Source organism: Tricharina praecox (assembly GCF_024521635.1).
Source record: "Tricharina praecox strain CBS 144465 chromosome Unknown BZA05scaffold_9, whole genome shotgun sequence".
NCBI lineage: Eukaryota > Fungi > Ascomycota > Pezizomycetes > Pezizales > Pyronemataceae > Tricharina > Tricharina praecox.
In genome coordinates this window covers 377,234-394,959 of record NW_026250411.1, presented here as the reverse complement: position 1 = coordinate 394,959, position 17,726 = coordinate 377,234, and the positions used below count along the sequence as shown (strand labels likewise).

At 53.7% G+C, this 17,726-nt stretch overlaps 4 protein-coding genes across 4 annotated transcripts; all 4 read left to right on the top strand.

Annotated features, from left to right (window-relative positions):
* The first annotated feature begins 1,533 nt into the window (after positions 1 to 1,533).
* Positions 1,534 to 3,808, top strand: BZA05DRAFT_394749 (acyl transferase/acyl hydrolase/lysophospholipase). The gene is made up of 5 exons (XM_051483354.1): positions 1,534 to 1,858; positions 1,943 to 2,052; positions 2,131 to 2,529; positions 2,616 to 3,366; positions 3,424 to 3,808. Exons 1-5 carry the CDS (start codon positions 1,718 to 1,720, stop codon positions 3,559 to 3,561), a joined length of 1,539 nt encoding a protein of 512 aa, XP_051340329.1. The 5' UTR covers positions 1,534 to 1,717; the 3' UTR covers positions 3,562 to 3,808.
* Positions 3,809 to 8,048: 4,240 nt separating this feature from the next.
* On the top strand, positions 8,049 to 9,383 carry BZA05DRAFT_425154 (glycosyl hydrolase family 10 protein; the record flags this gene model as incomplete). Its single annotated transcript, XM_051485948.1, has 4 exons — positions 8,049 to 8,104; positions 8,331 to 8,749; positions 8,812 to 9,224; positions 9,279 to 9,383. The coding sequence occupies 4 exons, from the start codon at positions 8,049 to 8,051 to the stop codon at positions 9,381 to 9,383; spliced, it is 993 nt and encodes a 330-aa protein (XP_051340328.1).
* Positions 9,384 to 10,019: 636 nt separating this feature from the next.
* On the top strand, positions 10,020 to 12,286 carry BZA05DRAFT_336000 (uncharacterized protein; the record flags this gene model as incomplete). Its single annotated transcript, XM_051480794.1, has 4 exons — positions 10,020 to 10,396; positions 10,456 to 11,115; positions 11,161 to 11,827; positions 11,945 to 12,286. 4 exons carry the CDS (start codon positions 10,020 to 10,022, stop codon positions 12,284 to 12,286), a joined length of 2,046 nt encoding a protein of 681 aa, XP_051340327.1.
* Positions 12,287 to 12,800: 514 nt separating this feature from the next.
* On the top strand, positions 12,801 to 13,428 carry BZA05DRAFT_394743 (uncharacterized protein). Its single transcript, XM_051483353.1, has 3 exons — positions 12,801 to 12,952; positions 13,026 to 13,272; positions 13,371 to 13,428. The coding sequence occupies exons 1-3, from the start codon at positions 12,829 to 12,831 to the stop codon at positions 13,420 to 13,422; spliced, it is 423 nt and encodes a 140-aa protein (XP_051340326.1). The 5' UTR covers positions 12,801 to 12,828; the 3' UTR covers positions 13,423 to 13,428.
* The last annotated feature ends 4,298 nt before the right edge of the window (positions 13,429 to 17,726 follow it).

The window sequence follows — 17,726 nt, the reverse complement described above, 5'->3', positions numbered from 1 at the left end:
AGTTCATGCATACAAGTACATACATGTTCACATGTAACTTAGTACGTCATCCGGTGTGGAATTTGAAACATGTGTTTCTCGCGACAGGTCTCAGCCATTAAAGTAGTTATCGGTGGCGTCATCCTCAATTCACCCCATCATCACGCAGGGCCTAACCACTCTTTAACGAGATGATGTTCTCCACATTTTGTTCTGTGCGCTCAGAAGAACTAAGGCCGCACTAAGTACTCTAGCGGAGTGACGCGGCTCTGGCCAACCATGGCTCTGTAAGTTAGTCCCTGAGAAACAGCGGTCGGAACGATCTCCTGGAGAACTTGGCTCTTGGTCGTTCGCGCACATCGGAATGGCGCCGATTTTGGTGCCACGGTTCGGAAGCGTCAACTAACTAAAGGCAACCATCCCTTGACTCCCCGAATCTCCCCTGAGTGGTTTTTTTTTCTCTTTCTTTCAAATTCAGGGGCTTTGCTCTTCTGTACGTAGTAGTCATCGTGGTTCGATGACTTTATGGGAACACACATCACAGCCGCACGAGCCATCCTATCAGCTCGGCAATTCCGCAATTCCGCAGATGTCGGCGGTTCCCAGCTGACATGTGGTGCGGCCCCTCCCTCACCGGTGTAACGGCTGCTAACTCGAACGGCCAGTCACGGGCTGTCACTCCGCGCCGCAACCGCCGGCCTTCTCAGGCATCCGGTGGCAATGTTGCAGATCCTTTTTTCGTCCTCCAATAACTCCGTCGCCACTGGGATCATTCAACAACTTCCTTTTGAATTGCAATCCCAAAACGAGAGACGGCGAGACTCGCCCATTGCCCAACCATCATTCATGCATTGCGGAGCGATGGAAGGATCCCACCCTTTTAGCCGATCTCCGGCATGGGCATGGTGCCTAAGTTCATATCATCAGCTGAATTTTCCTCGCGGTTGCGGCCGTTAACGCTGATTTGCCAGGAGGGCTAAGATACCGCATACTCCACTAGTATCACACCTATCATAGTGCGAAGCCTCCTTTCTAGAATCCCGACCTACGATTCGTCACGGAGGATACCGTTCCACCGCATCCGTTTGATGAGCGTTCCACGCAGGAACCAGAACAGAATTGCGCCGCTCCGTACCCGCTCCATAAATACCAGTTTCTTTTTGCTGGTTCTGCGATGATGGTCCTCATGTGGAAATCGGTCTGTACATAAGAATTTGTTTTTTTTTGCTCCACGAGACATTGCATCAATGGTGTTGGTGCGTTCGTTTAGGCGAGACCGTCAGGCGAAAGCTCACCACTCTCTCCCTATCTCCCTCTCCCCACCCTCTCCCCTCTCCTTCCTCTCGCCCTACGCTCTTGGTTCCGAGCTATCGGGAGTCGGGACGCGCATGTGGGGTAATAGGTGGAAGATCGCACACCACCCCTGGGGAGGGGGATACCCAGGTGCCTCCCACTCTGGGTATGCACGTACATATAAGTGTGCGTGGGCAGACACATGCCAGAGAAACGGCTTCGCGGACGAAATTTATCACTCACCACTCTCTCACACCCAGACACAGACACACAGACACCCACCCACCCACCCACCCCGAACTGAAGCTTCCGACTGAAGCTGTGCCGACATACTTACCCACCTCTGGCCACTATATCCCAGACAGCCTGCGTTTCTTGCGACGACAGGTTCTTCGATCCGTTCAACCCAGCATACCCTTTCGAGTCTCCACGGCCGCAACACATAATGGACGGTTACTACGTAGCCGCGACACATTCCCTGCGCAGCGAGCGCGGCTCGAGGCGATCGCGGGAGCAGCGGCCGCTGCGGTTGCTATCCCTCGATGGCGGCGGTGTCAGAGGATTCAGTACACTTCTACTCATACAGGTAGGTGCCGTACCTAGTAGTCTCTCGTGCAGGAGCTCCGGTCTGCTGGGGGATCATGACGTCTAAAACCTCGCAACCATACAGGAATTGATGCTACACCTGTTCGTCGAACTCGAAGGGCGCGCTCCACGGCCCGAAGAGATACCGAAACCGTGCGATCACTTCGACCTGATCGGCGGCGTTGGAACTGGAGGGTATGCAGTGCCGCTTTTCTCACTCGGTTTCGCTCCGGGGTGTCGTGTCGCGGTTGTCTGACGTCCGGTGTGCTGTAGACTCATCGCGGTTCTTCTCGGCCGGCTGAGGATGGATCTCGAGACGTGCAAAGACGTCTACGTAAAGGTCTCGAAGAAGGTGTTTCAGTCGGACAAAACAATCGCAGGCCTGCCGCTGAAGAAGACACTGTTCAAAGCCTCGCGGCTGGAGGAAGCTATCAGAGACATCGTCAAGGAATTCGAATGTCCACTTCCGCCCAGCAACGATGCGTTCAGTAGCTACTCCAGCCCGCGGGCACCGGGCACCCCCGCTTCCAGCCACCACGGCAGCCAGATATTCCAAAGCGCTTGGGATGCATCCAGCACGGAAGGCTCGGTTCAGAGCGGCAGTAATAAAGAGCCGGAGACCGACAACGGGAATGCACTGCTGTTCGATTCGCGGCCGGATAGATGCAAGACGTGAGATTGGCGACACTCCTGAGCGCGATCGCGGGCGCGCGGTGAGACATCATGATCTGCGGCTGACGGTGGTGACTGCCTACTAGTTTGTTGATGGCGACCTTCAAGGGCTCGGACGAAAACACGCCTCCAGCGTTCCTGCGGACATACGAATCCGCGCAGTCGACGGCGATCAGCCCGAAATGCACCATCTGGGAGGCCGGACGGGCAACGGCCGCGCACTTTCCCGCGTTCAAGCAGATCAAAATCGGCCACGACATATTCATTGACGACGGCTCGGGGCGGTATTCGCCGGTTGTCCAGATCATCGAGGAGGCGATGGTGCACGAGTGGCCGGGAAGAGAGGTCGGAGTGTTGGTTAGCATTGGGTCCGGGAAGGTGGCTACTACTACATCGACGGCGTCGACGACGACGAACGGCGCAGCACGATCGACGATCCGCAGAGAACAGTCAACGTCGTTTCTCCGCTCAACATCGCTGGGGAAGATGGTCGATGCGAAACACAAACACATGTCGAAGATGGTGGACTGCGAAAAGATCCACCAGGAGTTGATCCGGGACCTCGAACGGAAAGGGGTAGCGCAGGATAGCTACTTCCGGTTCAATGTGGAGGTGGGGATGGGCGACTTTGGCATCAACGAGTGGAGTCGAATGGCCGAGATCTCAACCAGCACGCGGAAATATCTGTCGAAGCCGGAAGTACATGCCATGAACAGAGTGTGTGCCGAGAAAATGGCGAATATCCACCATCAGCCTGTATCGTACGGCCGCTCGTCATACGGCACGTCGCAGACAAATTCTGTGCCTTCGCGGTCGTCCAAGGGGTCCAGCTACAGAGTACGTCAGCGCATGCAGGTCTTGAGGGATGAAATCATGGTGCTAACCGGAAGACAGAACTACGTGAGCCGCGATCTTCCATCACTTCCGCACATAATCACCCAAGACGGCTGTATCTCTGAAGACGACGAAACGCAGCAGCACATCGAGGGGCTGGAAGCACTGGTGTCGAAAATTCACGCACATCACATCTGATGCAGTGAAAGCGTGGTTGGAACTTTGGTTTGGCTTGTTGCTGGCAGCTGGATAAACGGGTATTTTGTGAGAAGGTGTTTTTTTTTGGTTTTTGCGATTCTTTTCGGAGTGTTGGGAGTTCCAGGCGGTCGGATGCGTCATGTTTTGCAGTGTAGTGGGTTGATTGTTCTCGTTGAATTACCTACTCGGAGCTGGTTCTCGTGGTCATAGTAGTAGTCGGGTCATCACTCGTATTAGTAATCCTTGTCATAACAAAAACCAACCCCTCTCAAGACCCGGCATGATCAAGCACCGGGCCTTTGTCCCATTTCCGGGGGCTTTCCTTATAGGTACCGCTCTATAGCTCTACCTGGGCCGGCTGCCTAAATGTTGTAGATATGTTGAACAACCCGTCTAAATTCCAGGCCTGTAGACAGACCATCACTCGCACCGTATCTTTGGCATGGATATATTTTGGCACGCCCATAAGCGCAACGCAGACATCGCCTTCGCTGTCCTTACCCAAGCTCTTCACCTAGGTAGTAGGCGCATCTGTACATAAAGTGTCAGATTACGGCGTCCGGGGGACGTGAAGGATCACTCCTCATGTCCGCTGTAAGGTGATGAAGTTTCAAGGAGCACTGTTTTTGAAGGAGTCAAGGACTCGGCCATGCGAACTGTATCCGGAGGATGAGATGTCTGGTCTGCTTTCTGGGTTCGCCGGCGAGTCTATCTCCCAATGGCAGACATATTCTGTACATACAGTAGGGCACCGGCGCGGAGAAGAAGAAGAAGTAAGCACCAAAACAGGTCCATCTTCTTGCCAATCCACCTATCTATCTATCAACTTGGCCACCGGCTGGGTGCAGAGAATCTACTCTACTTCAAGCCGGCCAAAGGGGAGCCTATGTAGCAGTGCCATAGGACTTTCGCAGGAGGTGGGAGACGTACGGTAGACGTATGCCATTTGACCCTTCCTTCAATTTCGAAGGGTCAGTCACAAGTGCCAGTGATCTGGCCGGGATAAGACACTAGACTCCGGCCAAAAGGATTACTGAACCCCTTCCCTCCCGTCCTCTTTCATGGTACATACGATACGACACAACAAGGACCCGTCGTGTAGTGTTGTGTATTTACCCACTACCCACGGGGTTGGCTGCACCTACCCAGGTTACGTGCGTACTTCTTGGTGCTTCTTGGTACTTCGTGGTACTTCTTGGTATGTGCATATGTACCGCATATGGTAGTTTCAACTTTCAGACGTTGTCACAAACTACAATCTACAATCCTTGTGCGTGGGACGGCCATGGCTATGATATATTGGCCATGATATCTCAGAATCTTTCCTTGAAGTTACCTAGGTAAGTCCCTACAACGACGACGACGATGGCGGTCTCGTATTCATTTCGTGAGATAACCGGCGAGCATAGTATACCTAGTAGGTATATTACATAGTACAGCTTGACCTTGACCATCTCAGTCCTGAGTCCCGGCAGCATGGCCTTCCTAAGAACATGGCAAGCGGCATATAGGAGAGCAGTAAGCTTTGGGAATCAGTGACTAACGACCAAGGGACGCGGGATTTTGCCGGTGATGGGATGTGCGTAACTACATAGGTAGGTATAATTTACCTCTGTATCGATCAGAAAACGCCTCGACGGCGTACTGTACTTCCTACTGTCGACTGCGGCTTGTCATTTACGCATGCGAGGGAGGAGTGTGTGTTTATGTGTGTGTGAGTACTGGGTGGATGGGCGGATGGGCGGATGCGAGTTTTCGGTTGTTTGGATGATATCTAGTGATTCCCGTAACAGTTATTGGGAAATGACTTCGTGGAGTTGAAGATATTCTGGCGGGAAAATGAATTTCATACTGGAGTGTGTGTCTGCTTCCTCGTATGAAAGCCCGCAGAGAAGAGGGACTGGGTGGATTACGGTGTATTCTTGGTACGAATCGACGATAAAATTATGTGCATCAGTACTATAGGGCGTGAGCATCTATGAATCAATTTTTGGGTTGGATCTATTTGTCCGTTCCACGGTGAAACAAGTGTCGGGGAAGGTTGAATGGGTAAGTGCCTGGTTAGGGGGTCCTATACACCTCATGATTAGTAGGACGTGTGAGTGTTTCCCGTTATCATGTGGTGGCGGATGGACAATTCGACTCATGTCGTGCATGACTATCACTCGTTCTGCTTCCCTTACGCCGTGTTCTATCGCTTGTACATCCGTTCATCCGGAATGACCGGAGTCTTCGGGCTGGTCCCGTGGGTATCCTAGCCGGCCCAATAGGCAGCGCATTCTTCCGGCCGGCTTGCATCGGCCGTAGTATGTAACCTGTATGTACGAAATCGGTTGTTGATCGGTGATGGGAAAGCACGTTACCAGTAGAGAGAGAGAATAAAACACGATTCCATGAGCCCTTTCTCCATCGAGGCCGTGCTTGGAGAAGATGAGACCTGCCCAGCCCCCCCGCCGCCTTTTAGCCTAAGCTAACCACAGCTGTCGGCAGGGCATCGGCGAGCAGGAGGAGGAGTTCGCGTTCTTCGGGCCGTTATTGCTAGCCAAGCTGCATACATACCCGGACGTTTGATCGGCCCGTCCAGCGGAGAGTCCTTGTCTAATATAACCTTGTGGCTGGCGCCAGCCGTATGTACCCCACTGGCTCTGTATTAGCCGGAATTCGCTTCCCGCCTTTGGGCCTCGGTAGGTAATTGGCTTTCAAGAGGGCTGGCCTGCGTCCGGTTGCTCGAATCGAACTGTAACCCATGCAAATGACTTCACGATACCCGCGATAGAAAATTCGATCCTCAAATATCTGCTCTACAATCACCTCACCCTGGTGGCTAAATCGTCCGGGTGTAAAGCGAATGTGGTGAACAGGATCTACCAGATCTGCGGACCACTGCTGGCAAGCCAGAGCGAGAGTGAGGCTATTCCAGAAAAACGATCTCCATGGGCGAAGGTTTCCCAAGCGGAATTCGGGGTTCCTTGGAACCCTCTCTCCATGAGTCTCGTAGACCTCAATATTGACAGTCGAGCTGGGTGGCTAGTTGGATAGACCGCCGAGTGAGCCACTGACTGACACAGGAGAGCATCGCTAGCTGAGCTATTCAGCTTCATCAACAGAATCATAACTAACCTGACGAGCTTGCAGATTCTACTTGACCTACCTCCGGAGTCATCCACGATATTCCAAGCAACCCCGCAAACTTTCACTCGTACTAGCAGTCGTCGTGATCCCTAAATACAGCCCAGGAAAAGCGTGCGCGTGCGAATTCTGCCTAATGAGAGGAGGATCCCCAGAATTCTTGTAAGTTTCTTCGATTGGTTTTAATATCGCCTTCTACGGTTACGAAGATCCTCACATTAGAGTAGATGAGTTAGTTATCGTTGGCGAATACGACTAGTATCTACCAAGGGATCTATAGTACATGCCTCGGGCCCAAAGATGCAGGTTGCCCTCATCCGATCACTCGACCATTTTTAGCTTCGAGTTTACCCTCATCGGGGAGTCACAGTCCACTTGCAGTAACAGCGTGCTTCAGCATCTGAAGAGTGGGCATATGTAGGCTCGACTGACCTTACGGTTGTCCGCTCCCGACTGCCGTACAGCCTAACGGAAAAACCCAGGGAGGATAATCAACTTGGAGCTACACACGCCCAAATGTAACGGAGTCGAGGTACGGGCTGGATGGCAGGGTTGGAGAGGTGTAGGCAGTTATGGTAGGAGCCGATCCAGGCCGTTGGTGTCATGTTTAGTAGAGTAGTGGCGGGAGGTATAGTACCATCCGATATACTCTAGGAGCGTCTATATTGCTTACCAGTGTTTGACTAACTGCGTGGATGGAGCCGACGGACATGCTAGGATGTAGTTAAAGCGCTGGTTCCTGACATCTTTTGACAGTTACATATGCCGCGGACACGCCCCGGGATTCCTAGCGAAGGATTCATATATCCGCCCTGGAACGAATCCGAAATCTCCGGCGCATTTAGCCTGCCATATTGAATTCATCAACTTCATTTCAATCAGTTCCACGCTTTTGGGACCTGATATGCACACCCCGGATTTACTCTACTACCTACTTTGAGCTAGGACGAAGCGAACATGCGGGGTGAAGAGCTGAAGTGTGAATGTCGTATTCCGCCTCTCCGCTGGACTGAACGGATACGTCTCGATGTACGCCATTATCGACCCATTGCCGGCCGAGGAAGGCAAGATTCATGCTCAGTGAAGTGCACAGATCTTCTATCCGGCTAAACTATCGCGTGGCTATTTCCCGTACCATGTTGTAGGAAATGATGAGGAATGGCGATGGCACATGGGTGTGCGGTAAACATGGGTATACTGAGAGTGTTTATGGTTATTTCGGACGACAGGATATCCAGATATATAAACTCACGCCGCTGGCCCTCAAAACCATTTCTCATCGGCATCAGTCTCATCGACAGCATCCAGCACATTCTTTACAGCCTTTCACTACTATCTCTCACCGTCAATCATTCAAGATGAAGTACATTTTGACTCTTGCTCTCCTCGCGGCGCCTTTTGTGACTGCCCAGCAGTCCGTTTGGGGCCAATGTAAGGACTTCTGATCGCAATATCCATGTTTTTTTATTTCAACTGACATTGTATTTAGGCGGTGGTATTAGCTGGACGGGTGCCACGACTTGTGCTTCTGGCAATTCCTGCGTCGTACTCAACTCGTATTACTCTCAGTGCCAGCCTGGTGCCGCGGCGACCACTCCTGCCGCAACGACCACTGTCGCCACCACGACTCCCACCGGAAGTGCCAGCACCCTCGACGGAAAGGCCAAGGCCAAGGGCAAGTACTTCGGCACAGCCACTGATGCCGGACTTCTCTCCAGCAGCTCGAACTCGAACATCATCAAGACCGAGTTCGGCCAGGTCAGCCCCGAGAACTCCATGAAGTGGGATGCCACCGAGCCCTCGCAGAATAGCTTCAGCTTCGGCAACGCCGATACCTTGGTCAGCTTTGCGCAGACAAACGGAAAGACCGTCCGTGGTCACACTCTTGTGTGGCACAGCCAGCTGCCCAGCTGGGTCAGCGCCATCACCTCTGCTACCACTCTTACGAGCGTGATGCAGAACCACATTGCCACGCTCGCCGGACGCTTCAAGGGCAAGATCTATGCCTGGGACGTCGTCAACGAGGTCTTCGAGGAGAACGGAACCTTCAGGAACTCGGGTATGTTGTCAACTAGCCTTATCCATGGTGCTTAGGATTCATATGCTGATGGACGGAAACAGTCTTTTACAAGCTTCTCGGTGAGCAATTCATCGACATTGCGTTCAAGGCTGCCGCTGCCGCCGACCCGTCCGCAAAGCTTTGCATCAACGACTACAACCTTGACGGACCCGGCTCCAAGATCGATGCTCTGATTGCCCTCGTCGGCCGCCTGCAGAGCCGTGGAGTCCCGATTCACTGTATCGGCTCGCAGTCCCATCTCATTCTTGGACAGGTCGGAGGTGTCAAGGCCCAGCTGCAGCGTCTGGCCGACACTGGTCTCGATGTCATGATCACCGAGCTCGACATCAGAATCCCCCTGTCCGTCACCACTGCCAAGCTCGCCCAGCAGCAGACCGACTTCCAGACCGTCGTCTCTGCCTGCACGAGCATCACCAAGTGCCTTGGTGTCACCGTCTGGGGTGTCAGCGACAAGGTATTTTCCATCGATATCTCGTGATCGGAGAGCAAATACTAACCTCACTCACAGGACTCTTGGGTTGACAGCACCTTCCCCACCTACGATTCGCCTCTCCTGTGGGACGACAACTTCGCCAAGAAGCCCGCCTACACCGGTGCGTTGGCCGGTATCTAAAGCGCGGGCTCTGACGCTGTGTGATGGACGATATTCTGGCAACCGGCTATCACGGAGGTTTTGTGGGTGGTGGATGAGTTTCATGTATACCTAGGTCGTTTTGTATTTTTTTGGTGAATTTTGTACGAGTACGAGTACGAATATATCGATATATCTGGAATTGTGGCGGTGCGTGAAGTGCGCGGAGGCGCGGTGATGGTGCTCGCAAGTCGCGCAGTCCTGCCTTACCGAGAGATTAAACTAAAGAGCATACGAGTACCTTTGAAAAAAAGTAATAAATATCTCTCTTTGAAGTATTATTGCGTCCCAATATCTTACTCAGATCTTGTCCAGTGATTGCGGGGCAAACTGGAAGAGTGGTACCATTTCACGTTCAGGGATAGTTAGGAACACACACCTGCATCATCGTGCAGGGCCCCGCCAAGAACCGTTGAGCTTTATCCCCGCGTTCCTGATATTCCCAGCTCTCCCCAGCTCCCAGAGAAAGTAACCCTCGATCAACCAACATCAACCATGGATGAACGATCCCCCCCACCATACTCACCCTTCGGCGAAAATTCGTACGCTCCCGGCTCTTTCAGCCCATATCCAAATGCTCCTCCTCTACCTCCCCGCAATGGATCTGTTTTAACTGCCATGCCGTCCTCACCTCCTTCGTCTAGACCGTCGCTTTCGTCGCAGGCGCCACCCTTCTCTTCCGACACCCTTTCCCCTGGCGTCGGGCCTTCCGTCTCTTCGACGTTCCTGCGCGACCCACGGTCCTCGTCACAAGCATCTTTGCATCCGACAGCATCCGCGACCCGACACGGCGGTCGCAGAACGCTATTGCTCGTCTACATTCACGGCTTCATGGGGAACGAAACATCTTTCCAGTCCTTCCCCGCGCACTTGCACAATCTCCTGACCGTCACGCTTGGCGACGGCGAAGATGCGTACTTGGTCCACACGAAGGTATATCCAAAATTCAAGACGCGGCACGCAATCAAAGTTGCGACCCTTGAGTTTTCAAAGTGGTGTGTTGAGAATGGCTTCATCAGAGAATGGTTCGATTTTTGCTAAAATAAACTACAAGGCTGAGCGAGTTCGAGTCGGAAACGACCGATATCGTGCTCTTAGGACACTCGATGGGCGGTATTCTCGGCGCGGAATTAACCCTACTTCCGTCCTTCTACTCGCCGGGCATTCGACTGCATACCGGGATCCTCGGAATGATCGCGTTCGATACACCGTTCCTCGGCATGCACCCTGGAATCATTTCCTCTGGTCTCGCATCGCTTTTCCGGCCAGCACCCCCGCCGGCCCTCTCGCCTGAACAGCAGACTCCGGAAGAGGAACTGGATCCATTCTTCGCTCAGCGGCCACAGAGAAACTTCACGGTTGTGCCATCTCCGAAGCCTCCCAGTACATGGGTTTCGACACTACAGTTTATCTCGAAACACCACGAACATCTCACACAAGCTACCGGGAAGTATCTGATGAGCCACTTGGAATTCGGCGCTTGTCTTGCCGATCCCATGGGACTTAAGACCCGATACTCACAGATTCGCAGCTTGGAAGATGGACAGCAAACGGAAGATGGGAAAATTGATAGGGTACGGTTTGCGAATTACTACACCATCAGCTATGGGCGTGAGAAAGGAGTTGTCGTTCCACCGCCTGTGCCCGCCGACATGGCAGACGAAATAGTTGGAGGCAGCGGAGGCAGTTACGCTATTGGAAGTGCACTTGAGGCGTCGGTATCACAGCTGGCGATTGTGGGTGGAGGAGCGGCGTCCAGCGCGCATACAAGGACACCAAGTGGATCGTCAACGCATTCGAAGACTCCACAGAGCGGAATGTCAACGCCAGCAATGCAACTTCAAGATTTAGAGCCCGAACCCATGAGCCGGGGCAGCAGTGCTTCCGAACATCCGCCCTCCGGTCATCTGCCCCCCGATCATCCTCCCCCACCTCCTCCATTGGCTACGCAAATGCTCCTTCCAGAACCGGAACTCTCTCAGCCCGCTGTTGAAATAGTTCCACCGACGCCGGTATCGCCAATAACGTCGTTGGGTGACGTAGAGGCACTCTTTCCTCCCATCTCTGCTCCACCAACTGCGCCGACGCTGCAAGCGATCCTAGAATCGACGGAAAAACATCTACGAAAGGCACTAGAAAAGGAAAACAAACGCCAAGCGGTGGAGTATGAGCGGCAGATGAAAGAGTACGGCAAACTTGTGAAGGCCAGGGAAAAGGCGATCGAAAAGGTTTATCATGACCGAGAGAAGGAGAGGAAGAAGAAGGAAAAAGAGAAGGAAAAAGAGAGGGAGAAAGAAAAAGGGCGGGCGGATGAGGAGGAGAGAGACCGACAGAAGCATAAGTTGGCGGAACCCCAGAAAGCACTGCAGGAGGAAGAGATGAAAAGACTCAACCAGGAGAAGACCGATGAAATGTTGGAGCGCCAGGTCCAGTTCGAACGCGGCGAGCAGGAGCGGCAGCAACAGTTGGAACTGGAACAGAAAGAACGCCAAGAGGTAAAAGAGAAGGAGCAGGAGCGGCATCAACAGCTAGAACTGGAAAAGAAACAACGTCAGGAGCAAAAGGAGAAGGAGAAGGAGCAACAGAAGCTCGAAAAAGAGAAAGCGAAAAAGGAAAAGCCTCCAAGGAAACGTAAGTTTTGCATAATCCCGTCACAGCCCGACGAGGCATGGACGCCGGTAGAAATGAAGGGGGTGGATGAGGTCGGAGCGCATTGCGGTCTGTTCTTTGTCGGAGAGGTTTATGCGAAGCTGGTTGGTGATGTGGCAGATAGGATAGAGGGATGGGTTAACGATGAACGAACGAGGAGATTGGTGGAGCAGAGCGGCGATGATTATAATAGTTGGGAGAACCGTAGGCCTTCCACCGAGAAGAGGGCGTACTGAAGGAGTCGCGGGACGACGAACGAAGAGACGTCACATGTTTGAATGTTTTAACCCGTTTACAAGTATTGAAGGGAATGGGTGGTGGGTGGGGGCGATGGGGTTATTTTTTTTGTATCATTAAACCCCTCTGTATCAGTATTTCATGAATTTTGGAGGATGGACGGGAGACTCCTGTATTTGGTACGCATGGAGAGTTATCACATGTATCCATCGCATTCATCCGGCCGTGTTTCAACGGCCCGGACAAATCCTAGTCTCGGATCGCCGGGCCTGCATGCACACCTTATACCACACGGTTAATCTAATCGCTTCAACGGCTACGCAGAGCTGGTTAGCCTACAATTTTCAGCATCTATGACACCATACATAGAGCATATTTCGCGGAGCGGGTGATCCAGCGGGGTACGGGGAAAGCGGGAAGCAAAAACGTGGGCCGGCATGTGCCGCCAGTAGGAGTCGGATGATATAAGAACACACCTCTTCAGCTCTCTCGCATGTATGTACGATTTTGACATATCCGATCCATCCAACCGCCGGCCAAAATGATTTCACGCATGCTGTTGCTCCCCCTAGCCCTCGTGGCCCTCGTCCTCGCCGTCCCACCCAACATCGCCTACGATGCGCAGGGGAAAGTGATGCCATTGCCGGCCGGCCAGCAACGTGACTGTGCGCCCTCCCCCTCTTCCCCTCCCCCACCCCATCCCTCTTTTCCCCACCAGCTAACACCTCCTCGCACAAGCCATAAACCTCAACATCAACCTCCCATCCCTCAACATCAACACGGACGACCTACGGGACTGGTTCGACCGGTTCAAGGCGCTGGCATCGGAGTACCTCCCCGCGCAGCCGGAGGCGGATGCAGAAGCGCGGAGGAAGCGCCGTCAGTGGCTCGAGAGCATGCTCGATTGCCAGGAGGAGTGCGTCAAGTGGCATGAGACTCGCACAGACGACTGGAGAACGTGCAATATGTGCTGTCGGCAAGAGGCGTAGGTTTCCCTTCCTCCCACGGCGATGCGCGGCGGGATGCGCGGCGGGATGCACGGTGGAAAAGAGGGGTGTTGGGCTGATGATGACGACGGGATAGTGGACACCACGCGAAGGGGTATTGTGGCGCGGTCATGGGGAGGGAGTTGTAGTGCGGGGGCAGGTGGGGGGCTGGTGGAATTGGGGGCCGGTGTTTTGGCGACGCGGAGGGAGGACAATAGCGGCAGCGGGATTTATGCTTGCCTGAGTCTTAGTGGCAGGACCACTCAATCAACTGCATTGTAAATACATGTACTAAATACACCCATTCGCATCAAACGCACCGAGTGATCGCCTTTGCGACCTCTGCCTCTGCAGACACTTGAATGGCTAACCGCGGGTAAACACCTACTACATCTCGCAAAAGATGTTTGCAGAGCTATCGCTGTCGATGTGCAGTGAGGGTTGTCTGCGGTGCCAACTGCCCACTACTCGTTGAACGAGAAATCTCGTATCGGTGGTTTGAAGAAGGGATTGGGCGGCGACTTCATAGGCGTATGTAGCTCGGGAGTCGCCCAGCACTCGGGACTTGACATCACGCGAAGCAGGAGCTGAAGCTTGGAAGAATATCAGCGAAAGTTTTGGTAAGTGCAGGTGAGAGTGAATGGAACGTTGCAGAGTATTGGTGAGCGAATGTGGGAGTGAATGGGGAATTGCAGACCATTCGTGACTCGTAAGTCCATGTGTGAGTGAATGGAACGTGAGAGTGAATGGAATGTGAGAGTGGATGCAATGTGAGAGTGGATGCAATGTGAGAGTGAATGGGACATTACGGACCATTAGTAAGCAACCGTGAGAGTGAATGAAACGTTGCAGGCAGAAGTTGAGGTAGTGAATCACACAATGTCACTTGGAAATGTCGCAGGAAAAACAGTCGCACCCGCAAGCATAATAGGTCGTCCAATCCGTTACGGCCTGACGCAGTTGAACACGAAATGGAGAAACCAAAAACCTATGCAGTCTAGGTATGTAGTCGAGATGAGAATTCTGCTGGACATTTCTGCACTTTGAGGTTGGATAATATTCCACTACGTCTGTCGCGGCAATCGGCAAGCTGCCGTGCGATGCCGCGTTCCGAGTCATGCGATCACCCACGATAGACATATGTGCATACAAGCCATCCGTCCGTCGGGGATCGATCACCTGTCGTCCGCTCAACCGCACGGCACTGAGCGCTTCCGATTTGAGCTCAGCACTCCAAACCCCCTTTGAGGACGAGGTAGGGACGAAGAGTGACTGCCACCGACATACTTCGGGCTCACGCCGTTGTGGCGAAAGTGATGGAGGAGTTGTCGACGAGAGGAGGAAATGAGGGAGGACTCCTGTCGGCGGGAGAAAACGAATGTGGTTAGTATAGTGGGTATTAACTTTGATAGGAATCAACTTTGGCGACCATGGCGGGATCCTCTTCTTCTTCTTCTTCTTTCTTAATCATCCCCTACAAAATAAACAATCAACTTCCACCTCCTCTTTCTTCTGTGTGTTCCCCTCTCGACCCGCCGCCGGCCTGAGGGGTGTTAGCAAAGGAGCCGTCCGCAAAACGGTCACCGACAATGGAAATACAGGCCACCCTTCCGCCGGGGACTACTTATCGCCCCTTCAACCGCCCGGCAAGCACTTCCGATTTGAGCTCAGCACTCAGAACCCCCTCCTCGTCCTCGACAGAGGCGAATGGGGATTCCCACCGACACCTTCTGGACTCGTAGGTAAGTGGACTCGGATCCCGTATACCCACCCGTTGTCCACGACGGCGGTTCGTCCTCGGGCATCGTGGAGACAGACGTGATGGGGGATCGGAGGATTGGAGGGGCACGGACACTCGCAACGGGGGCCACCAGTTGGGGTGATTTTTGATGAACCCCCCCCCATGCACGTGCAATCGTAACGATCCGCGCAGACCGCAGTCAAAAACAACACTGTCAGGCAGTTCAGTCGAACCACGATCACCACGATCACTCGTCACGCATCGCGTGTACTTTCCACATCCGGCGCGTCAGTTTTCAGCCAGGCGGATGCACGAGTTTCCCCCGTTACGCAGCGGTTGTGCATGCACCAGCAATCAGGGTGCAACCATCGACGATACATAACTACGACTGCCCTGGTGCGAGTGGCGGTGGTAGTTACCGGCGATCGGTTGCGAAAAAGAAAACAGAAAAAGAAAAAGAGAGAAAGAGATCATCATAGAAGCGAGTGCGCGCAGCGCCGAGGCGACTGGATGCCGCGTTTCGGGACCCTTTCTGCTTGCGGCCACAGGCTCGCCGCTCTATAAAGCGAAGTTGGGTTTATCTCGCCTGCAGCATGCAAGGATCATTCTGCATTTTGGGTGCGGCGCGGGCGAGATGCGGCCTTCGAATGTTCCCCTCAGCTTGTTGATTAGCTGCGGGTCGGATCGCCAAGAACATGCGGGACGGGACGTCGAAAACGGCGGCCATGTTTGCGTGCTCGCTCCGGATAAGACAGCACTCCTTTCCTCCCCGCATAGAGGCCATCTCGGATTTTTCAGATTACACCCGATCTTGCTGCTGAAAACATACGTAGCCGTTTCTTCGGTCGAGACTCATTTCCCGGACAGCTCAAAATATCTGTCCTGCCGGTACCGGTATGTACGGACCGCTTCTTCTTGGGTGCAGTGCTCTTGTTCGCAACAGCACTTTTTCTTGGGTGCTTCCATCCACCACGACCACGCATTGACTGGGAATGTGCAAAATCCGAAGCCTGTACATAAATACGAAGATGCGGCGTCGAGGCGTCGAGGCCTATCAGACGTGAGACTGGCTTCAGTACCATTACATATGTACGTCATGGAGTACAAGTGCCAGCCACCTACGGCATCGACACCGATGTAACTAGCCGTCAAACGGAACGGTGAACGAGGAATGTCCTGCCAAAGCTTGCGAGGACGACGGAGGTTCCACCAGCGGCTGAGACTGATGTCGCCTCCTGCCTCTCGCCCCCTCATAGCCTATAGGCCGCTCGTATGTAGCATGGCAGCAATCCTCGCCGGCGTCTACGCGTACATGTGCACATTCAGCACGAGGGCATCCCCCAGGCAACAGCACTTGCCAGCGCAGCAGTGCAGCAGTGCAGGAGGCAAAATCGCTCGGCGTGGGGTGGGCCCAATCCGCGAAGCAGGCGCATCCCGGCAATAAACAGACGCAGCGAGCCACCACCATCACATGTATGTATGTATGTATGGTGTTATAGGTATGTGTCCACTGCCCACGAACCGTGCGTGGGGTGTGTGCGGGACAGACTTCTACCGAACAGGCCGGATACAGCGAGGGCCCGCGTCTATTCAGCGGTCAATCGGAGCCCGCCGTACGCCAGGTCACAGTTTCCGACGGTGGGGACTAGAGGTGCCAGCGCAGCCACTGCAGACACTGCTGCTGCTGCTGCTGCTGCGCGAGTCCGCGTGTAACTTGACTCCTCCAATATATATGATGGACTCTGCGGAACGAATCACAGACCACAAGCCGGGAGCGGAACTAGCACTAGCCGCCCACTCCTCTCCCCCGCACGCCGTCGATAGGGCCCCACCTAGGTACTATCACAATCTCGCAGTCATGATGCGTGTGTGCGCTTCCACTGCACACGTAGAGTGCTCGTCACCTAGGAATCGACCATCTCCCCCCAGCCCCCCCTGCGCATGCAAACGCACACGCGTTAACCAATCACCGAGTGCTGCCGCATGACGCCCATAGCAGTGTGGCCCCCCGCACCGGCTCCGCGGATGCGGTTATTGGAGCGTTCGGTCCCGAGCTAACCGCACCCGCGGCCGGTCGGTTGCCCCAGCAGAAACGGCTTGGGGTGGGCGAGGTGGGGAGCGCGTGTGTTTGTTTTTAATTCGCCCACACCGGTCTAGTGCGGTTCCCTACCTGATCTAGGGTAGATTTTCCATGCAACACTGCAACGCTGCAACAGGCTCAGCATCTACTGGTAGCCTTAGGCCGTTCCAGCTATTTTTAAACGAGTCGACATAGTCATAGTCTGGTAGATACCTCCACCTACTGAAACTCGGCTTGCTTCTATCGCATGAATTTCACCCGTGAAGCCACTGCTCGTAAAACAGCTTAAGAAAAAGAGAGGGGCAGAGAGAAGAAGAAAGGGAGAGAGGGGGTGGGGGAGAACTATGCTTTTAAGTTTCGGCGCACGGGGAGAGGAGCGACGAGCAGCAGACGAGCAGACGAGACGTCGCAAACCGCGATCGCGAAAAGCGCGAAAGGTGAAAGCGAAATCGTCACCCTGACCGGAAAACTTTCCGGGGTCGCACGATGTGACGAGGGATGATCAAATTGATTCCAATTTCGCTCTTCCCCTCCCCTCCCCTCCCTGAGTCCTCTCCCCCGCCTCGTATGTATAATACTCGAGGGAAGGAACCCCCATCATCCATGTAAGTTGTTGCTAAGTTGCTAAGTAA

Coding starts and splice junctions, on each gene's coding strand:
- BZA05DRAFT_394743 (XM_051483353.1), top strand. CDS start 12,829: ATGATTTCACGCATGCTGTTGCTCCCCCTAGCCCTCGTGGCCCTCGTC. Junction 12,953..13,025: donor GGCCGGCCAGCAACGTGACT/GTGCGCCCTCCC, acceptor TCCTCGCACAAG/CCATAAACCTCAACATCAAC. Junction 13,273..13,370: donor ATGTGCTGTCGGCAAGAGGC/GTAGGTTTCCCT, acceptor ACGACGGGATAG/TGGACACCACGCGAAGGGGT.
- BZA05DRAFT_394749 (XM_051483354.1), top strand. CDS start 1,718: ATGGACGGTTACTACGTAGCCGCGACACATTCCCTGCGCAGCGAGCGC. Junction 1,859..1,942: donor GTACACTTCTACTCATACAG/GTAGGTGCCGTA, acceptor GCAACCATACAG/GAATTGATGCTACACCTGTT. Junction 2,053..2,130: donor GGCGGCGTTGGAACTGGAGG/GTATGCAGTGCC, acceptor GGTGTGCTGTAG/ACTCATCGCGGTTCTTCTCG.